General features: G+C 40.0%; 1 protein-coding gene across 2 annotated transcripts in view; it reads left to right on the top strand.

Annotated features, from left to right (window-relative positions):
- Nucleotides 1-2,188: 2,188 nt before the first annotated feature.
- LOC125904692 (CCR4-NOT transcription complex subunit 3-like) overlaps nucleotides 2,189-20,621 on the top strand; it is a 49,992-nt gene continuing 31,559 nt past the window's right edge. For both annotated transcript variants that reach the window (XM_049602278.1, XM_049602277.1), the window contains exons 1-4: nucleotides 2,189-2,353; nucleotides 10,223-10,285; nucleotides 18,574-18,641; nucleotides 19,627-19,701. In XM_049602278.1, the coding sequence (XP_049458235.1) occupies nucleotides 10,261-10,285; nucleotides 18,574-18,641; nucleotides 19,627-19,701 (168 nt within the window). In that variant the 5' untranslated portion in view covers nucleotides 2,189-2,353; nucleotides 10,223-10,260. The remainder of the gene's footprint in view (nucleotides 2,354-10,222; nucleotides 10,286-18,573; nucleotides 18,642-19,626; nucleotides 19,702-20,621) is intronic.

Below are 20,621 nucleotides of genomic sequence, written 5' to 3'. Positions count from 1 at the left end.
TTTTTAAGGACCTGTTACTGGACAAACAGAGGTTGCTTTTTACAGAGACACTGCTGCTTTTCCAGCGAGGATTGTGCAACCTAATCTCAGTATTTTAAGCCAAAATATGATCTTTTCTTAACTCTAACCAAGTGTTTTTTGTGCCTAAAACTAAGCACACATTAACCACAGCAATACTGAAACATACAGTCTCAACAATTGTGCTACATAATAATGCGCAAATGTAACTATCCATGGTGCCAATATTTTTTCATGGTTGATTTATGTATATAAATGGAAATATGGATTCAGCCTTTTGAGTCTAGCATTTAAATACGAATATGAGTAATAATGCCACAACCACTTTACGCTAGACTCCATTTTACATTTTGCTCTTGTCAAGGAACTCTGAAGGTGACTCCAACAACTGGCAGTGATTCAGACAACACATCCATATGAAGTGGCGGCATCACGAAACCAGATTTTACATTTGGAAAATTTATCAGTGATCAAGATCTGAGGAAATAAATGAGGTTGCCAGATTTTGCTGAAAATATCTTATTTATGCTGGTGTGTAGCCTACTGTGAGTTGTCAGTGTGTACTTCATGGCAGCTTGCAGACTGCAGCGCCCTCCAATGGAAGAAATGTACAGGTTCAATTCACAGGGTTACAACAAACAAGTCAAGGCTGACCTGATGAATGGTGTCTGAAATTATGATTTGGGACCCAAAACAGATGTAACTTCTTTAACACCAACTTCAATACATTGTAGTCGGTTATAAAAGGTTTATAAATCACTGCAGGAACATGACACAGTGAAACTTTTTAGAAATTACATTTTTAAGTAGATTTTTTATTTATTTACTTTTTTAAAAATTATTTTATTAGTAGTAGCAGTAGTAGCATTTATTTATTCATTCATTATTTATTTCAATAGGTTGGGGGTTTTATCATTCATTCATTCAACTTCTATTTAGAATCAAGGGATCACTGAGGGGCAACCATTTCCAATCATGTTGAGTCATTTACAAAAACAAAGACAAGGAAAACAACCATTATTTTAAAAAAAAAATGCTGTTAAAACTTTCCAGTTAGGGAAAATAATATGAGAGATAAATAATAACAATAAATAATAAAAAGGATAGTTAAAATGAAAAAAAAAACCCTGAAATTTTGCAATTTAGCCCCCTGACCAAATACTAATATTTTAATCTTTATTCTTATTTAAACGGCATGTGTTTTACTATGAAAACGAACTAGACTTCCCTGAATTTGTAATTAATGCATGAATGAACGAGCTTCCAGAGACCTTTGACACTGAGTCATAGGACGCCATAGGATGCCTTGCACAGAACTGCACTGTCAGCAGGAACTCTGGGATGTTTCAGACCACCGTCACTATTCCCATGTTGAGACATAATGGAGTCATTTAAGAAAATTAGTGTCATAGTTAACCAGTTTGGTTTTGAACCTGCAGTCAGCGACCCTCATTATGATTCATGAACTCACATGTTTATAGTTGACCTGTGTGCTCCAGCTGCCAGGTGCTGGATGTTATTGTGATTGATGAAAATAGCCAGTTATTGATCAGACTTTAAAGGCTCCATTGTGCTGACAGTTGTTGACCTCTGTGGTTACTTCAGCCCTGCTGCTGTGTCTCTGTCACAGAAAGAGCCTAATAAAATTATTATTAACAAAAAAAGAAAACTACATCAATTATTGGACATCTACCACAAAAGCCCAAAACAGATCAGAAACTGAGAAAGATACTGACTCAGTGATCACAGCCTGGACACAGAGACCGGCAGACACAGGCAGACCTGGCTGTTTAGAGAAGACAGACTGTGTCGTCTCTGTCCTCAGAGACAAGTGGACTCAGAGCAACATTTCCTGCTACATCTATCTATCTATCTATCTATCTATCTATCTATCTATCTATCTATCTATCTATCTAAAATCAAGAACTTAAAGCAGAGGGGAACTCCATCTCCCACAACACCCTGCGGCCGACAGAGGGGGGCGTGAACCTAGCCTCAGTGAGTTTACCCTTTAACCTTTCCAAACAGTCCAATCAGAGCGGGAGTTATCCTGGAAGTAGTAAAATCGTCCTCTCTTGACGGACAGCGAGTTTCAGCGAATAGGAGTACGGGAGTGCCGCAGCGGACCAATCACAGGTGAGGTAGGCGGGACTCCTGTCCAACAGGGCATCGGAGGAGGAGGTGTTCCTGGTAGCCATCTTGGATGTGCGGAGTGATTGTTTAGCGAGAAGATTTTTTATTTTTTTAGAAGAATATCCTTTACACCGAATCGCTAAAGATTCGCCGGAGTGGGGCGACTCAGGAAAGAGATACTCCGCAACTCGGGAAAATAAAGGTAAATTTGTGGCGGACTCAGAGGTGATGAATTTATGTGTCTCCCCCCCCTTTCACTCTTTGCCTCTCTCTCCTTTCCAAATTGTGTCTTCTACATCAAACAGCGCAGCCGGTGGGAAGCTGCAGCTCTTTGCACTGACAACACATCAACTTGTGTGTTTGCACTTTAGAAACGGAAAAGCACAACTTCCTGTGCGGCGCCGCCGTGTGTAAACTTTAGTTTGTTTGGAAGTGTATGTGCTCGGATGTTGGTGCCCTCGGGCTGCTGTTGGCACTTAGGATGCCCGCGTTGTTTATAAACATCCCGGGCTAACAAATGTTTGTCCCTCGGTCCGAGAGCATGGCTTGGTTGTTGGGGTTAGCTAGCTCTCCGGAGAACGGTCTACTTTTAGATTAGGCAATAAAATGTCCGAGAATCAGGCAGTAAAAGTGTCAGTTAGTCCAAACTCAACTGGGCAGTGTGGACGTATGTGAGCAGGACACGGGGGCCTGTGTCCAGATGTTTGCACCTGTTTGGAAAAGTAATGTTAAAGCTAACTTACTCTTTAGTTCTGTCTGTTTAAGTCTTCTTAACCTAGCTGTGGTGCAGCTACAAAACCAGGGCATGCAGGTGTGCTTTGTGTCAAAGTCACACTTTGAACTACACGATTGTTTCAAAGCTAAGTTCCGTTCTAAGAAAATAGCTAAGCTGACAAAGTGTTTCTTTAGAACCAGTGTATTAAGTTAATTACACATCACACCAGAGCTGATTAGTCGAGTAAAATAAAATAGTTTCTTCTTAAGTAGCCTGCATCTTAAAATGTGAGAATTTAAAGCTTTTTCGTGTCCTTAAATGATAAATGAAAATATTTGGATTTTTGGAGTGTTGGTCAGTATTATTTCAAGACATCACCTTCGGCTCTGAGAAATTACACAGGGCATATTACTATTTTCTGATATTTTATTGGCAGTAGGGATAATTTGAGATTATACTGCAGGTTAAACAATGATGGAAATAATAATGAGCTGCAGGCCTATATCAGACAAACCATAAAAGAATCAAGACAAAAACAGAAATATCTAAATTTTACTACCTAAAGTGTATGGGTGTAAACAAAAGTAATTTAGGCCAAGGTTTTAGCCATCATAATACATTCCATTATCATACTCTGTAGTGCTATCAATGGGAAAGATCACATCTGTATGATTATAACATAGGACTCAGTTTATATTTCTGTATATTTCTGGGGATCTTATTACTTTATTTGACAGCAGCAGTAGAGACGAGTCAGGAAAATGAAGGGCAAGAGGTGACAGGAAACAAAAGTTCACATCAGGACTCAAACCAGTGACGTTGCGCTTATATGGTCATCATCCTAAATGCTTGGGCCATCGGGACACCTTGATACAATCAGAAATTAACGCAAAAGGTTGGCAGTGTTTCGTATTTTTCTTATCAACAAATTCCATGGAAAGACCAAATTCAACCATTTAATGTATCCCACTAGACGTCACTATCAGCTGACATGAGATTACCATGGATGTATCTGCACTGGGATATTTTCAAGGCTGTCTTACCAGAGCCCAGTCATCTGCTGGGTGGCGCGTTTACAGTCATTGGAGGCTGTTGCTCAAACCACTAATTGTAATTCCTCATGTTTGTGTGCCTGCCGCCACCATGGACACCGAGATGATAGAGGGAGATAGAGAATGAGGGCCGCACTAGGGATGCTGCGATCCGGATCACAGATCGAAAATATGCTGCGATCCAGCCAAAAAACGTGGATCGGATCGGATCGCACTGTAGGGGAAAAGTGCGATGCTAGCACTGCGATACTAGCACTCAATTCCACAGATCCGCTCCAGCTTTTCCGTCCAGCACTTCATTGTAACACAGGAAGAAGAGAGGAGAGCGGGAGGGGAGGTCACGTGATAACAACAACCGGGTGAAAAACAGCGTGGATAGTTGAAAAAAATGTCAGCGGTGTGGCAGTACTTCCTTCTGAAAAGCGAAAAAGACAGAATGGCCGAATGCAAAACGTGTATTAAATGTATAAATGTGTAAAAATTTAAGTATCTAATAAATGGCTCATGTTTTGTCAAAATAACCTACTGTTGTGGACTACTCATCCCGGGAAGTATGCTATTCTCATTTTGAGTAATAGCACTTGATCAAGCCTTTTCTATTATTCCACATTACAAAATAAGTACTAAAAAAAAGTGAACCTAGAGAGAGAGAGTCAGAACAGAGAGATAGAAATATGCGCTGGTATCGGATCGGTACTAGGGCTGTGGTATCGGTATCGGATCGAAAGTGAAAAAGTTGGATCGCAGCATCCCTAAGCCGCACAGACATGAAAAGTTCTGTAAAGTTATGAAATTAGAAAAACAGTTTTCCAGGCCTGGAAAGGTTTAGTATTAATAGAATGTTTTGGGACAGATTTGGATATACATTGTTTTGGCTATTATTTAAATTATGTTCATCAAAATCCTCAAAACATGTCAAACTTTAAGGGAAAAACATTCCTTGTATTGCTCATTGAAATCTCGTGCTATGCTGCATGAACATTGAAATATCACTAGTGTCACGTGATACATATGGACCAGACCGTCATCGCATTATCGCATCATCGCCAAGGCTACACCCCCTTTTGAGGGAAAGAAACATGCTGTCACATCAGGAGGAAAACCGGAAAATGATGAAAAGCCATTGTGTAGCAGGTTAACCAAGACTTTATGAAGTGCGCGTATGTGCAAGTCTGGTCTACTGGCATATGCAGCTAGTTGGCGATGGGAATGTCTAGTTACTTTATTTAAATAGAACCTTTAAAAACTGAGTTTACAAAGTGCTTTGATAAGCAAAGTACGAGACTAAACAAGATACTCAGAAGGCAATACAACAACAGAACGCCGAATAGTCCTACCAAACATAAGTGAGACAAAATAAGGGTTGAGTGAGGATAAAGAACAAGAGGACAAAAAATGCAAAATGTAGGACACAAAATGTCAGTATAAATAATACAGTGGTGGAAAAAAGTTTTCGGACACCCCATGCATTTGTGAAATATTGCATTAAGAATCACTCTTAGGTCTTCAAGAGCAATTTCTTTTAGTACAGTCACAGCTAAAATACTAAATAAATCCTAAAAAAGCCATTAAAAACTAAAAATTGATTGGTTCCATAAAAATACATAAGAAATTTTGAGTATTGGGTCATTTTGGTACCAGTGACGAAGGTCGTTCTTTTTATTAAAAGACACAATTTTTGTTGCCAAGCTTCATGTCTACATAAAGCCAGCACATTTGAAAGTTCTTCAGACACAAAAATGGCTAAAACAAGGAACCTAACACAAGAAACACGCCTGAAGATAAAGATTCTCAGCCAGGAAGGGTACAGCTGCCGCCAGATAGCCAGGAAGTGCAGATGCAGTCCTTCAGCAGTTGGATACACTCTGCAGAAATACAGACGAACCAACAGCTTGGAAGACAAACCAAGATCTGGGTGTCCAAGGGTTTCTTCAGTAAGAAATGACCGCATCCTGATCCGCATGTGCAGGCAAAACCGCCGAATGACATCACAGGAGCTTCAGCAGCAGTGGTCAAACCAAACTGGTGTCCAGTGTTCCACCCGCACTGTACGTGGCCGACTTTTAGATCATGGCTTAAGGTCCTACGAAGCTATCAAGAAGCCCCTGATCAATGAGAGACAGAGGTTAGCCCGGCGTCGTTGGGCCCAGGCACACAAGAACTGGACAGCCAGGAACTGGAAGAAGATTTTGTGGTCAGATGAGTCCAGTTTCCAGCTTTATCTTCCTCCTACTAATGTGAGGGTAGCAGAAGGCCAGGCGAAGCATTATCTCCAGCATGTACAGTACCTACTGTCAAGCATGGTGGAGGCAGTATCATGGTTTGGGGATGCATGAGTGCTGCTGGTGTTGGTCATCTCACTGTCTGTGATGGCACATTGAACTCTACCAAGTATTGTACCATTCTCGAAACCCACATGCTCCCTTCTGCGTGTGCACTGTTCCGTTGAGGTAAAAACTGGATGTTTCAACAAGATAATGCCCCTTGACACACATCCAAGGCCAGTAGAACTTGGCTGCAGGAGCACAGTATCCAGGTCTTAGAGTGGCCAGCTCAATCCCCGGACATGAGCCCCATTGAAAATCTGTGGTGGATTATCAAAAGGTCTGTTTCAAAGCATAAACCAAAGAATTTAAAAGAATTAAAAGCAGTAATTCAAGAAGAATGGGACAAGATTACCCCTCAACAGTGTGAAAGGCTCGTGGGGAACATGCCAGCCAGGATTAGAGCTCTACTACATGCCAGTGGCAGGACTACTAAATATTAATTTGATGATGTGATGGTTTATTTATTTTTTGTTCAGTTTTGAACACATTCTCTGTTATTTGTTGACTTTGATACCGACAATGTTGAGAACTGACATATTGAAACTGTCAGGAATTTAGTTTTGTTAGTTTTTCTTGTAAACAATAAACAAAAAAATATAATTTGTATTTGTTTGTATCTGTCTAATGCAGCCACACCTTTTGAAACACAAAAAAGATTTTTCCACAAATATTTCATGATAATATTTGAGATTGTGTAAAATTTTAAGGGTGTCTGAAAACTTTTTTCCGCCACTGTATGTATATATTATTGATTTCATTATGAATTAATATTTGTGTTATTTTTTTCCCCCCTGTTAAAGGGTTTTTTTTTTTTTTTTTTTTAGTTTGTGATTAGATTGTGATGTGTGATATTGGGCTTAAAGAATACAATTTACATTAAATTGAAGTGAAATAAATGCAAATAAACAGACCAAAAGCAATAAAAGGACAAAATTAAAAGGAAATAGATAAATAAATAGACGATACAAATAAAAGCAAGTCTATAAAAATGGGTTTAAAGAAGTGATTTAAAAGAAACCACAGATTCTTTGAGCGTTATGTCCACAGACAGGTCGTTCCAAAGCTGAGGGGCCATGATGGCAAAAGCACAATCAATTCTGTTACGTAGCCTGGGGCCAGACCAAGATGAACTTATATATAGACCTAACTATTTATAATTTGAATAAAGTCATGGAAATGGGATCAAATATTTGGGAAAAGTTTTGAAAATAGAAATATGTGGGAACCCTCTTTTTTCCTCTCTCTCAAACTCAGACCAAACTCCGTCCAGAGGGTGAAACTAGGCAGTGCTGATCAACTATAAACCAAGATTCTGTTACTTAATTGTCTATTTCTCAGTATGAGAGTTTGTGAACATGAAGTGGGCGCCATGTTGTTTCCTGTGTTGTTTTACGTACAGGCTGAAAAAATAAGATCAAACGGTAAAACTAAGCAGCACTGATAAAATGTGAAAGATTCTGATACTGCATTTCGTATTTTTCGTTGAAAATGTTTTCAGAAAACAGTTTTACGTTAATTGGAGATTGTTTGTTACCAGCTAGCTGCCATTTTATTAACGGACAGGCAAGTCGTATAATGTTACCCATGAGCGTTTTATTGGTCTTGTGCGGCACAGTGCCATCTAAAACTAATCTCACAGACAGCCCTGCAATAAATCCTACATTTGTGAATATGTGCACATGTTTATTCTGCCTTCGTTGACTTAAATGGGTTGGACCAAATTTTTGAAACACCTCTCAGTGTGACACAACACATTTCAGCAGCACCACAAACAACACAGGGCTGTGACTACATTAGTATGCGCTCTTGATTTCATACTAACAGAGTTTGGTCAAATTTAATACATTTAACAGTGAGACTTTATATTCATGTGAAATATTTCTAACAGCAGAAATATACAGTAATTCTTTGAGTGACATACCTATTTAAACGGCAGTATTTATTTAGTTAAATTCAGTTTTGCGGGTTGTACATTGTTCCTGCATCAGCAGGAATTTGCACAGTTAAACATCTCAAGGCTCATCTCATCACAAGAAAACATGTGCTGAAACTCATTCCTGCACAGAAAGAAAATCAAACTTTCACAGGCAGCAAATGAGAAACCTTCATGAGGTGCTCAGTGTTTTTATTTTAGGAGTATTTGTCCCTCGGCTGAGTGTTTTAACACCATACAGGGGAAAAATTGAAGTGTTTGTCAAGTAGTGACTCCACGTCTTAAACTGCGTCATCTTACAAAACATTACCGCTGAATCCACATATTTTTATACACCTTATTGTTGTGAGCCAAGGCCACAGATTTCACACTGTGTAAGTTGCATTTCAGAAAACCAAGCAAGTTGTAACATAAAACAACTGGTGGTTTCTTTTAAGGACGTCCAATATGCAGATTAGGCTTTGGATTGCTATTTTCATAAGGGTCTTATCCCCCCAAAAAAGTAGTCTTTTTGGCTGGAAGATATGGTTAATGTTGAGGTGGCAGCCTTCTGTACATGTTTGCATGGTCTTTTAACCTCCAGCAAACTAAATTAAATTAAATTAAATCATAAACTGAAACTCCTCCAAGGACCCTTGATGGTACTCAGGCCATGTGCTGGTGTGCATGTTGCTTGCATACTTTCTATACTGTTGCACGCACAGTGAAGTAATTGAGACTAAGGTAGTTGACTCTATGCTAGCTTAAAGAAGACAATGTTAAAATGTGAAGGAAGACTCAAGTTTAACTTATGAATTTATCAAGCACCGTCTGAAAACCTGCAGACTCTGAAAGGGACCATTCACTCAGAAATGAAAAATACATATTTTTCCTCTTACCTGTAGTGCTATTAATCAGTCTAGATTGTTTCATATGTGAGTTGCGGAGTGTTGGAGATATGGGCCGCAGAGATGTCTGCCTTCTCTCCAATATAATGGAACTTGATGGCACTCGGCTTGTTTCAAAAAACATTTGGAAAACTCAACAGCAGTGTCTGGCTGATATCTCCAGTGCTCAGCAACTCACACCAAACAGTCTCGACTGATTGATAAAACATACCGGTATATAATTTTGATTTGGGGTGAACTATTAAGCTTTGATGCCTCACGCCTGAAGCCCACTTTCCAACTACTTAAAGAAGCCACGAATTCTGTACTCAAAAGTGTGTCCATAAAAAGCACTGTTGTCATACCTTTCTTGTCTGCAGTTCATTCATTGGTCCAGTTTGTCGTTTGATGACATATCTTGAGCTAAACTAGTCAAGCATATCATGTCATATCAGTCATGTTGTAAAATTTCCAGCAGCCACATCGGAGTTGGATTGCAGAATAGGATTCATCAGCTATAAACATAAACAATTATCTTCACATTTTTGTTGTCAGTCCTCACAAATCAGCTGATATGCATATGATCATGAACTCCATGATGCAGCTGACACATTTATACTGAGGCAGAGGAAATGGAGCATTAAATGCAACAAGTTCAAACTTGCTTCCTTGTGTTGTTGAAAAATACGTGATAAAAATGTATGTAGAAATCATCGATGAGCGGCAGGTTTTGTTCAACAGATACGCTACTTTGCAACACTTGAATGAGTCCTTGGGCACTCTGAACGTCACAGATTAATGAAACAAAAGTATTTAAGAGAGGATGTTTCCTTTAGTTACAATTCATTCCTGTAGGGACATTTCAGAGGATAAAGGTCAGATTGAGCCGCAGAGCTGCTCCTCTATCATCAGGATTCAGTGTGATGCCCAAACTTAATCCAGCAGGGCAGCTACTTAACAATAAGGAGAAAAACTGTTTGCATATTCTACCCTTTTGTCTCCTCTTTCCCATCTTTCCATCAGTCTCCGCTTGTCCTCGTGACCATTTTGTCAGTGCATATTCTTTGATATTTTTAGTTTATGGAAAAATACTGCTTGTGTTTATTAATGTGCATTGTCCTTGATTAAATAAATGAGTAAACACACAAATAAACCCAGTTTGTCTCTATTTTCTACAGTGAAAGAAGGCATGAAGACATCATCCTAGTCATCAGTCATGGCCGATAAAAGGAAACTTCAAGGTGAGATTTCTGAGCATTTGTGTGTTGCATCAAACACCTGAGTCGATGCAAATTAGGATTTGTTGTGGTTTGATCAGGCGCCAAGTGGGTGAGGTTTACCACAAATTATATAAACAGGTAGCATCACAATCACAGAAACATATTTCAGAGTAATTTACGTTTCTTTGATTTAAAAGTCTCCTGTTGGCATCTTTGTTGATGAACTCCACCCATCTGTCACTTAAAGTCGGTCAAGACAAATGTCTAAAATTGTTTACAGCTCAATTGTGATCACACCTACTTCTGTTTGGTTACTCTGTGTCTTTTTATGTGACCTCAAGAGAAAGAAATACTTTTAGTTTCACGCTGCGTGGTTGAAAGAGAAGCAGGGCGTTGTAAACAGAAGTCACATGAGCTCACAAGTAGCTTGTTTACCGAGTCGTGCAAGCTGCCAGGTTAGAGGTTTTTGGCTGCAGAGGGAGTCAGAGAAATACATTGTGTTTTGGTTTCTGTAGCTTCAGCTCAAACATGATGGATTTACCTGAACTCTTTGACACTTTTTACCTTCTCAAATAAGAACGCATAAAGAAAAAACTGGAGAGGAGCAGTGGTCTTTAGTGGATTTTGTAATGCATGGACTTCCAGTTTCAGTATCTCACTCTTTCTGCATCTATATGTCTTGATATATTTCCTTAAAAACGTTGCATTTTGTGGTTGTTTATAGCACTGGGATTGGATAACGTTCTATCTATGGCTGCAGCTGTAGATTATTTTAGTAATTGAGTATTCTACAGATTATTCCATCGGTTAATGGAGTAATTGAATAAGAAAAAAACTTTTGCTTTATGAAAGAGCAATAGTAAACACATAAAAGGGAAAATAAGACAGGTTATCTTAAAATTTACAAGTAATTGGTTACTATTTTTTTTTAATTCCACATTTTGTATTGCTTGAATTACGTACAGGAATGTTACCTGTCAAAACTAAATCCATTCAGTGCATTTAAGTGCCGGATTATATTATTGATCCTAAAGAAAACATGCAAAAATGAAACACAAAAGCAAATTAAAGTACTAAGTACCTAAAATTAAAGACACAAAAAAATGAATTACACATGAAAGTTGCTTTTGAATTGTGCAGCTTTACTACAGCTCAGGCATAACATGAGCCTTTACTGTTTTCTTGGAAGGCAACACGAGTTAACATGTGGTGACAGGCAGGCCAGCTATTTGGGCAACATTTTCCAAAGTGGGACCCTGATTCCTGTGTGACCCTGTGTTCCGACTTAGATAATCAGGCTGCAGTCCGATTTACATTAACGTTGTCAGCTGTGTGTTTTGCACATAGATGTGCAACTGCCCCCTTTGTCAGATGGACCGCACCATTTCACAATACTTATGAGGGGGTGGGAGTATCAGACGGCACATTGAAATGTGGTTTAATGATAAAAATATATTTATTTATCATGACAATACATGTAACTTGTATTGTCAGTGATTTAAGTCAGTAAGTAAATTGTGCTTGATCTCATTCAAGGCACAACCATAGACCTTTTCATGTGCTCCCCCTTGGCCTTGGGCCAGGGTCAACTGTACCCTTTGACCTTTCTGTCTTCTGCCCGGCCTGTCTTTACTCCTTAACCTTCTTTTTTTCTCTCTCTCTTGCTCCATTTTGCAACCACGTCATCAAAAGTAATCATCATCCGTGCAAAACACATGGATTAAATGAATCTTCGATGCAAAGAATTTGAATTGATGATTTTATTTAATGGATTTACCCAGGCTCATCGAGGAATTGTTTTAGCCCTGTCTATCCCCCGAAAAAATGCACCATAGTTAGTGTAGGAGAAGACAGAAACATGCATTTTCAGTGTGCTATAACAGAGTAGCCCCAGATTACAATGTCTTAAAAGTCATAAAATTAATTAAGCTAAAAAATAAGGCCTTAACTGGTATAAAAGGTCTTAAACAGAAGGTCCAGAGATTGCAGGTAAGCAGTCATGCACACTTCCATTGCTTGTCATTTGTAGATACAGTTCATTGTATTCATCCAGTATTTGTCGGTAAAGCAGGACTCTTCAAGGAGCACATAGCTGTAATATTATTAGTTCAAAACTCTCTGTTTCCGTTGTCCACTGTACTCTCCGCTATTGTACATTTATTGTTTTGCTTAGTTTGATGTTTAAGTGGTGTTCTTTTAACCTGGCACCCGACTGGAAAATTAGCACTACCTACCGCTAATCTCAATGAACCAACCCCCAAAATTGGCATAACAGTAGTGGATAGAAAAGCACGTAAATGCACATTTTCCTCACCAATTTTCTGAAAATGTGGTCAAAATTTGCACTTCATTTCGGTGAAATCCCAACTAATGTGATAAGTACTTTGATTTGTCAGGTGGAACAGTGAAAATCCATGAAAAGGTTTTTTATTTATTTATTTATTTATTTATTTTCTAGGTAATGTAGCATTTTATGATATTTATCAATGTTGCAGTATTCAATGAGAATTGAGAATGTTGTTCATCTCTATATAAAGGTTTCTGTTTATTTTCTTTTTCTTGTTTTTCTTTGGTAAATGTGACACTGTGCACAGGGTGACATTGTGTCCGTGTGTTTTGGCAGACGTCTGTGCTAAAGTCTGCTCATGATGCTGGCACACTTTCACAGAGTTTCACAGACACCAGAGCATGTTTCAGACTTCAGACAGACTCACTTTGTGTTTCTAGTGAGAACAGTCAAGATCTGAGTCCTCTGCTGCTCCTCTGCTCTGCTCTCACTGCTTTTCTTTTTAAAAATTTAAACAGCATGACCGTTTCCAGTGAAGCTGGTGTTGACTGATGTCTGAAACTGTTCACAGGACGCCGTTGATAATGCTTCCAAACCTTCACACCCACCACAACAAGCTCTGTAACCCAACCCAGACCTTTGTGTAAAGACAGAAAACCTCGAGGCTCTGTTGTCCCACAGAAATTTTCCCTTACTTTGATGTTATTTTCAAGTGACGTTTGTCACCGCAGGCTGAAAACGTGCTGTTCTTTGACAGGATTGATGATTCTGTCACCATCACTCACCCTGTCACGTGAGCTCCTGTCACTTCTGCAACTCAACGGCTGTCTGTATAAAAACAAAACATGTACCGCTCCTAAAATCTTTGCATGAAGAAGAAAAGATGAAGCACCGACTAGGCTCTGTCAAATTGTAATGTATTATTACCGAGGATGTAGACTTTCATCTAAAAATAACTCACCCGCGGCAGAATCTTAACATCAAGGCTGTTTAAGGTCAAACAAGAGTTTGTTCACATAACTTAATCTGTTCTCTACTCCTCCGACTGCTGCATCTTTCCTTGTCACTCCTCGTTGCGCCATCAGCGACAGCATCATTGATACAATTTGAACAATTAGAAAAGCAATAAGACTGAAGTATTGATTTGAAGTATTGATAGTAAAAGTATTGAGACCTGGCATCTGCTGTTTTTAGTGAGTTGGATAGGTTGTCACACAGGAACTCTGGTGCCCTACAGACTTTCATTTAGGACCCTATCTGACACCTGGTGCATAGCGGCACATAGCGCAGCGCAACTGTCATGGCTAGTTTTAGACCAACGCAGTTGTCATGTTCACGGCCAGTGCCCATGTTTTTTAAGTAGCAGATGTACTTGCACCCATCTGTGTGCCCATGGGTGTGTAGGTCTTTAAATGAGGTGTGGTCAGGCCCATTGTTGGCATGTTGTTGTTCTGTGGCAGCGGAAAGTGATTGTGCCATTGACCAACAAAAACCTGGTCTAAAGGAACAGCGTAACTTTACTGATTATTTCAAAAGCTAAAAGTTTAGTTCTTTTTCCTCTGTTAAGTTTAAAACTACAGTTTTTAGTTTTTTGCGTAAGAGTTCCACAATATTTGCTGCAGTGACATTACTGCTCCTTCTACATTGCTCTCAGCAGGAAACCACCTGCTTTTCCAATTTGGGGAATCCCCCATGTAAATAGCAGTGCAGGTTATCCCACTCATTCATTTATCTGTGGCACGACACCATATTATCAGCATATGCCACCACATTTAGTTTTTTTTTTTTTTTTTGGAGCTGCGTTTTTCTCTATCTCAAACTATGTGTGCACGGCAGAGCCTACTCTGGGCACAGACAGCACAGCAGAGCACCAAGCGAAATCAAAGTAAAAGTTAACAGTTCATTAATTCATATTATTTTAGTGCCGTCTATCATTTTTTCAAGAGTTTTTGATGAAACCATCTGCGTTCCCATGGAATTCACACACCCCGTAGTCCAGTGCTGGGTCTAATCAGCAAAATAAAGTGTGCTTTCACTCACCTCTGCAGCAGTTGCTCCTCTAATCAACCGATCTGAGTGCTCTGCCTGTTCACGGACCTGCAAAAACCTTTGAATTTAGAGAGGGGACACAGAATGATCACAGAGGAACACGCACAAACAAAAGGAAGTTTGCTAGCCCACCTTAACGGTCAGAGTTAAAAAAGCAGTAATAATGATATACTTAGTTTATATACACACATTATTGGCACACCAAGATTTTGTTATAAAGAGTTCTGACAGTTTGAAAATAAAGATTATTAAAGATGGCAGCAAGAATAGATAAGATTTATTTCCTAATGTCAAAGTCAACAACGTAACTGGTAATTTACTACACACACACACACACACACACACACACACACACACACACACCTCTCTATGTGGGCAGGTTAAACAATATCACATCAGCAAACAATCAACGTCCTATCATCCAAATATCTGAGCACCCCCTGAAGTTGGATGTCTGACTTGAAAAGTCAGAGAAACTTCACCATTCCCGACCTCAGAATCTAACATAGCTGCCCTGCACATCACCAGTAGTGAAAACAGTATTAGAACACTGCTTAACAGTAATTCTTAGTAGAAGTTTATTTTGGTCACATAAAAAAAGTTGTGCACTCAGTCAAACCTGGGTGTGGACATGCTGCTACTGTGTTTTTATACACAAAATACAGCATAATGCGTTGTTGCCAACTGGTATTGATAACAATGACTAACCTGGCTAGAACTGGTTTTACAAACAACTTCTTGGTTTGCCAACTCATTGCATTGGAACAAGGTCAACACGGAGATGATGTCTTAGCCACCGCCAACCTCAGACTTTTCAGGTAAAAGGAATGCAGCCTATGTCTGTAATGACAACATTAAGGAAGACAGTAACAGCGCCAGCCTGAGTTGATCACCAGTCAGCCTTCATTTTCCCTGTAGATCATCCTTGGTGGCAGCCAGAGTTGTGCAGTAAAAGCAAAGTTTAGAAGGAACCAATCTAAACGCAGATGGTGTCACTATTTTATAGCCATTACGTTGTGAAGAAGTTACAGCACAAAACTTGTCTGTAGCCAATTAAAGCTTGGATTAACATAGATGTGGGTTGCAGATATGCACATACGTGATTTCACTTTGCTTTTCTGACACCATTTACACTGATGATGTATGTGATGTATGTTCTACTGATAATCAGTCATGTGATGTAGTGGTCAGGCTCTGTGCCTCCGTCTTTTTTTTTTAGTCTACAAATGTTGATAGAGACAGACTGATAATTGTGTGCACACTGTGACTGAGTCGACGAAACTAATAAACATTATGTTGCTTTCGTGGTGCTGTGGGAAATTTCAGAATCATGAGCTCAAAGAACGTGCAAGACATAACATGTCAGGATTTTCTGTCATCAAGAAATCACAAGGACAAACATTTTTCCTGACTGTGGAGCGTGCCTAAGAACCAAGCAATTTATAATTTTACTGTTCTGACTGCAGTCACATGACCAGGACTCCAGTTTAGATCATATACAAGAATGCCTACCATTGTTTTTCAATTCTAGAATATAGTCGGCGCAGCGCGAAATGCAGGAAAAAAGCCGTCAGCTCTGTGGCGTGTTGAAGATAAAAATACTTGCTTTGGTGTGGTCCAAGTCAGAAATATGAAAAGTTAAAAAATAATGAGCTTTTCCCTGTGTACATTTAATAGCGAAGAACTGATGTATGTCACGTGCTGAGTGTGAACATAAATCTGGGGCATCTGTCCTCCTCTTATCTGACGCACACAGTCTTCACCGTTCACTGGGGTGCAGATTCAACAGTTTTATGTGGCGTTTTTATCGGTGAGGATCGGCAAAATAACAAACACTTCTCTGCATAATGCACCACAAACTGCATGCTCCAAATTGATCATACAGTTAAATTAACACCTCTCTGAAACAGATGTCTCTTTTGCAAGTGTTGGTGGTGCTTTTTGTGGTTGGCATTCAACGGTGGTGGCGTCTGGCTGCAAGTCACTTTTTTGGGATTAAAATCAACTCAACTCACCAGTCTGCAAACTCACCCCCCGCCAACTTCTTCTAGCTGGCCAAATGTAAACATCAATAAATACTGAGGAAAAGTTGGAGAGGATGGGCACCAGCCAAACTAGCATCCTGCAAGCCATTGTACAGGCATGGGATAATAAACTGGACAAACTCCATGCCCCCATCAGTTTCTGGCGGTATATCCACAACTGCAACGTCCTTTGATTCACCACAACTAGGCTTAATCCTGGACAGCACCATTCAACTCGGTGACTCTTTTTCTATATGCTGATCCAACTGAGCAGAGGACTATGGAGAGAAAAGGAGAGGAAGCATGTGCTTTATGGTGAATAAGGTCTGGTGTGACAGTCGGAATGTGAGGTGTTGTACTGCTCCTGCTCTGGATCACTGCTATACGCTTTTAAAGGTGGCTGCAGAGCGGAGTTGCTGCCCTTGTTCAGGAGGAGCAGCCATGCAGCGGTCTTGATGAGATGGAGATATATAACAATCTGCAGCGCATCCCTCCAGTTATGGAAGAGATGGAGCCAATCAGAGTCTGGAACGCATTCCAGGACACCAGTGTCAACATCACTGATGACATCAGTGAATCCAGGAAGCTACAAAATCACACTCTGCAGCCTGTGTGGAGCCATGGACAATTATAAAGCAGCAGCCTACAAAACTCCTAACCTAACTTGTTGAGTGGACCATTGAGGTGTTCGTCATCCTGCATCAGGACCCATGTGGGCAAATCAAACTCTGTTGACTGACAGAAATTTATGCAACAGCACTTTAATGCTTCTACAGTGTTTATATTTATGTTCAAAGAGCTCATAGAGAAATAACTGATTGTAAGCATCATTAGTGAGCTATTATTAGACTGCAAATCAGTCGCATGGCATGAATAATGACTACCACAGGATGAAAAGGAGGTTGCTTGTACAGTATTGATTCAGGGTTAATACTGTGAGGTCACTGTCACACACTTTTTGATGGACTCGTAATGGACTTTAATGGACTTTTTAATCAGGAAAAATACCCACACTGATGTGCATACGTGTAGCCATGGTTGCATGTATGCATTAGCTTAAATAGGTTATGGGATATACGTAATCTATATCCGGATCAATTATGAGATTGTGGACAGATTTCACCATCAGCAGATGGATTTAGTAGTAGTTTGGCTGTTGAAATCATGTTAAGATCACATATCTGCTGTCATAAAATCCTGTGGTTGGTTCGTTTTCTTTCACACCACAAACTAACCGCACCAGAGTCTGTATGGAAGTGGGCCAAGACCCACTTAGAAGCGATGTTGGTTTGTTTGTTTGATCCACACCAGGGTTCGACTGACAGCTTTCGAAACAGCCAAACGTACCATACTAACTGCGCAAAACGGACCTGAGTTTTTTTCCCAAACCAAACAGGTTAGGTTTGAAAGCAACCTGAATTCCACAAGTTGCACAAGTTAAGGAAGCTGACAGGATTGCATTTCACACTGTTGTATCTTGTATGATTTCATGTGGCAAATATTGATTAATTAATGACCTTTATATTAAGGGAAGATTTATAGCAGACTGCATTAGATTGAGCTCAGTGTACCCAATAAACTGGCAGCTGGGTGTGCACAGGATATTTGTTTGTGTGTAACCTCTCACTTACAGGCATAATGTACCTTTTAAGATATGCATATTTTATTAGATGTCAAACACAATTTGTAAATGCGCTGCTATTATATGGAATGCTGTGTGTGCGTGCGTGCGTGCGTGCGTGCGTGCGTGCGTGATCTGAAGTAGGTTTACTTTGGTACCTGGATTACTTCGCATGTTGGGTATACATATTTTTACTCCAGATAATCAGCTAATCTACTTTGAGTTGGCCCTAACTGTTCTGACATGTTTACATTCACCTTCACATGGGTAATATCATTTCGTAGTTTCTTTAATCCTCTGTTATTGCTCCCTTCTTTGTCTCCTGCAGGGGAAATAGATCGATGTCTGAAAAAAGTAGCGGAGGGAGTGGAACAGTTTGAAGATATCTGGCAAAAGGTGAGGAAGGCTCGTCACAGGGATTGATTCATAGATTATTGTTTGGACTAATCATTAAGATTGTAAGAGAATACTCACCCATCACTGTTTCCCAGAGCCCTTTTTATGTCCAATCCACACTCCAGAAATATGACATTTATAATGGTTTAAAACAGAGAAAAACAGATTACATTCAGCTGGAACCAGGAGTCTGTAAATGTCAAAAAAATTGTGAAAATGTTTCAAAAAAGTCAAAGGTGACTTCTTCAGATGTCTTGTTGTGTCCAAAACTTGACAGTACTATGTTAAAAATTATCTAAGCCTAAGAAAACCAACACATGTTCACATTTTAGAGGCCAGAACCAGAGAATTTTGTCATAGAATAAACTGAATTTCTTGCCCTATCTGCCTCTGAGTGTAATTCATCAGACTGCTGATAGCTGGGCAAAAGGCCTCTGCGATCACAGTAGTTAAAAACATTTTACCATCACTAGGACAGAATTAACTATACTCATGATACTGGTTATAAACTGAGCTGTTATTAAAACGGCGCTGGGCCCTGACCTAACAGCAATACAGAGGCACAGAGTGCAGATCTGTTGTGCTAATGAAGAGGCAAAAAGAGGCAGTGTTTTAGTTACCAAATATCCCAGCTGCCCTTTTTCCTTCATTATCCTGTCCTGTATTTATTGTGCTGCTGTGGTTGTATTTGTCAGAGTTTAATGCTGATCACTACCCCCACAGATATTCATGTTCTATTTGTCTTACATTTATTGTTTCTCTATATTAATTTATAGACCATTATATGTCCTGAAATTAATTGATGGCACAAAGCTAAAACAGATCACAGAATTTTGAAAGTATGAACAAAGTCCTCATTGACGGGCTTGTAAAACTTGTCATAGATTGCGTAATCGATATTTACAGAGTGGACAAAACAAGGGCATGCACTGCATCCTTTTTTGACTGGAACTTGTTTGACCCCTTTGTTTCCTTTCCTCCACAGCTTCACAATGCAGCCAATGCAAACCAGAAGGAGAAATATGAAGCAGACCTCAAGAAAGAGATTAAAAAGCTACAGGTAATATACAGAGAGAGATGATGTACATATGAGAATTTAAGTCCTGAAACACCTGGAAATGAAGATTTCCGATCAAAGAGTTGATGGAGCTTAAGTGCTCGCAGGTCTTCCCCCTAAAATTAAATAAGTAACTCACAGTATCTGGACTCACTGTGAGTCCGTAAAGCTGATCGCTTTCTTTTAAGCTGGGCTCTGCAGAAATCTGTAAAAGACAAAAAAAAAGGCAGAATATAAAAATACACCCTCCTCCAGCAGCTCCCTCCTCTCTGTCCGAAGCCCCTCCACCAGACGACCATGGGCACATGCAGGTGCTTCATACAGTAACCGAGTGTTTCCCATACATTGATTTATGTAATCTTACTTAGCCTAATGGTAGAGTTGCAAACAGCCTCTCTGTTCGCTCTTTCTGTGTATCAGACCATAAATGAGACAAGAATTAGCTGTTAGCCACCCCACTGTCCCTCTGCCTTGTTTCCCACCGCTGTGGACTGCCACCCTAGGAGGAGAGCAGGCAGTAGCTTTGGACCTTTGGTCAGCGGCTGTTGAGGTTCAAATTCAGCCAGCGCTGGGTGTCACAGCAGGCTGGTGGCCACTAGCAGCACTGGGTCCAACCTGTGTAACAGCAGCATAAGAAAGTTTGCTAGTCTGTCAGGGCTGTCAGGCTCCCCAGACCTGGGGCTTGTGCTGACCACATTCATATTGCTGTGGCAGCTGACTGGGGCTCCATCTGCGGAGCTGCTGCCTGCTCTCCTACCAGCGAGTTGGTCTGTAGTGGCGGGGAGTGAGGGGGAGGACACACTGTGATTCGAAGCTCTAGCTAACGTTAGATACACAAACGTGAACTTGAAGCCACAGCCATGAGCTTTTGGCTACACTTAGCAGAAGGGGAAACTATAAGCAACATTTCTCTCCATCTCAGA

The sequence above is a fragment of the Epinephelus fuscoguttatus genome, linkage group LG17, assembly GCF_011397635.1.
Source record: "Epinephelus fuscoguttatus linkage group LG17, E.fuscoguttatus.final_Chr_v1".
Taxonomy (NCBI): Eukaryota; Metazoa; Chordata; class Actinopteri; order Perciformes; family Serranidae; genus Epinephelus; species Epinephelus fuscoguttatus.
Note: the sequence above shows the minus strand (reverse complement) of the source record. Positions and strands in the feature narration are given on the sequence as shown.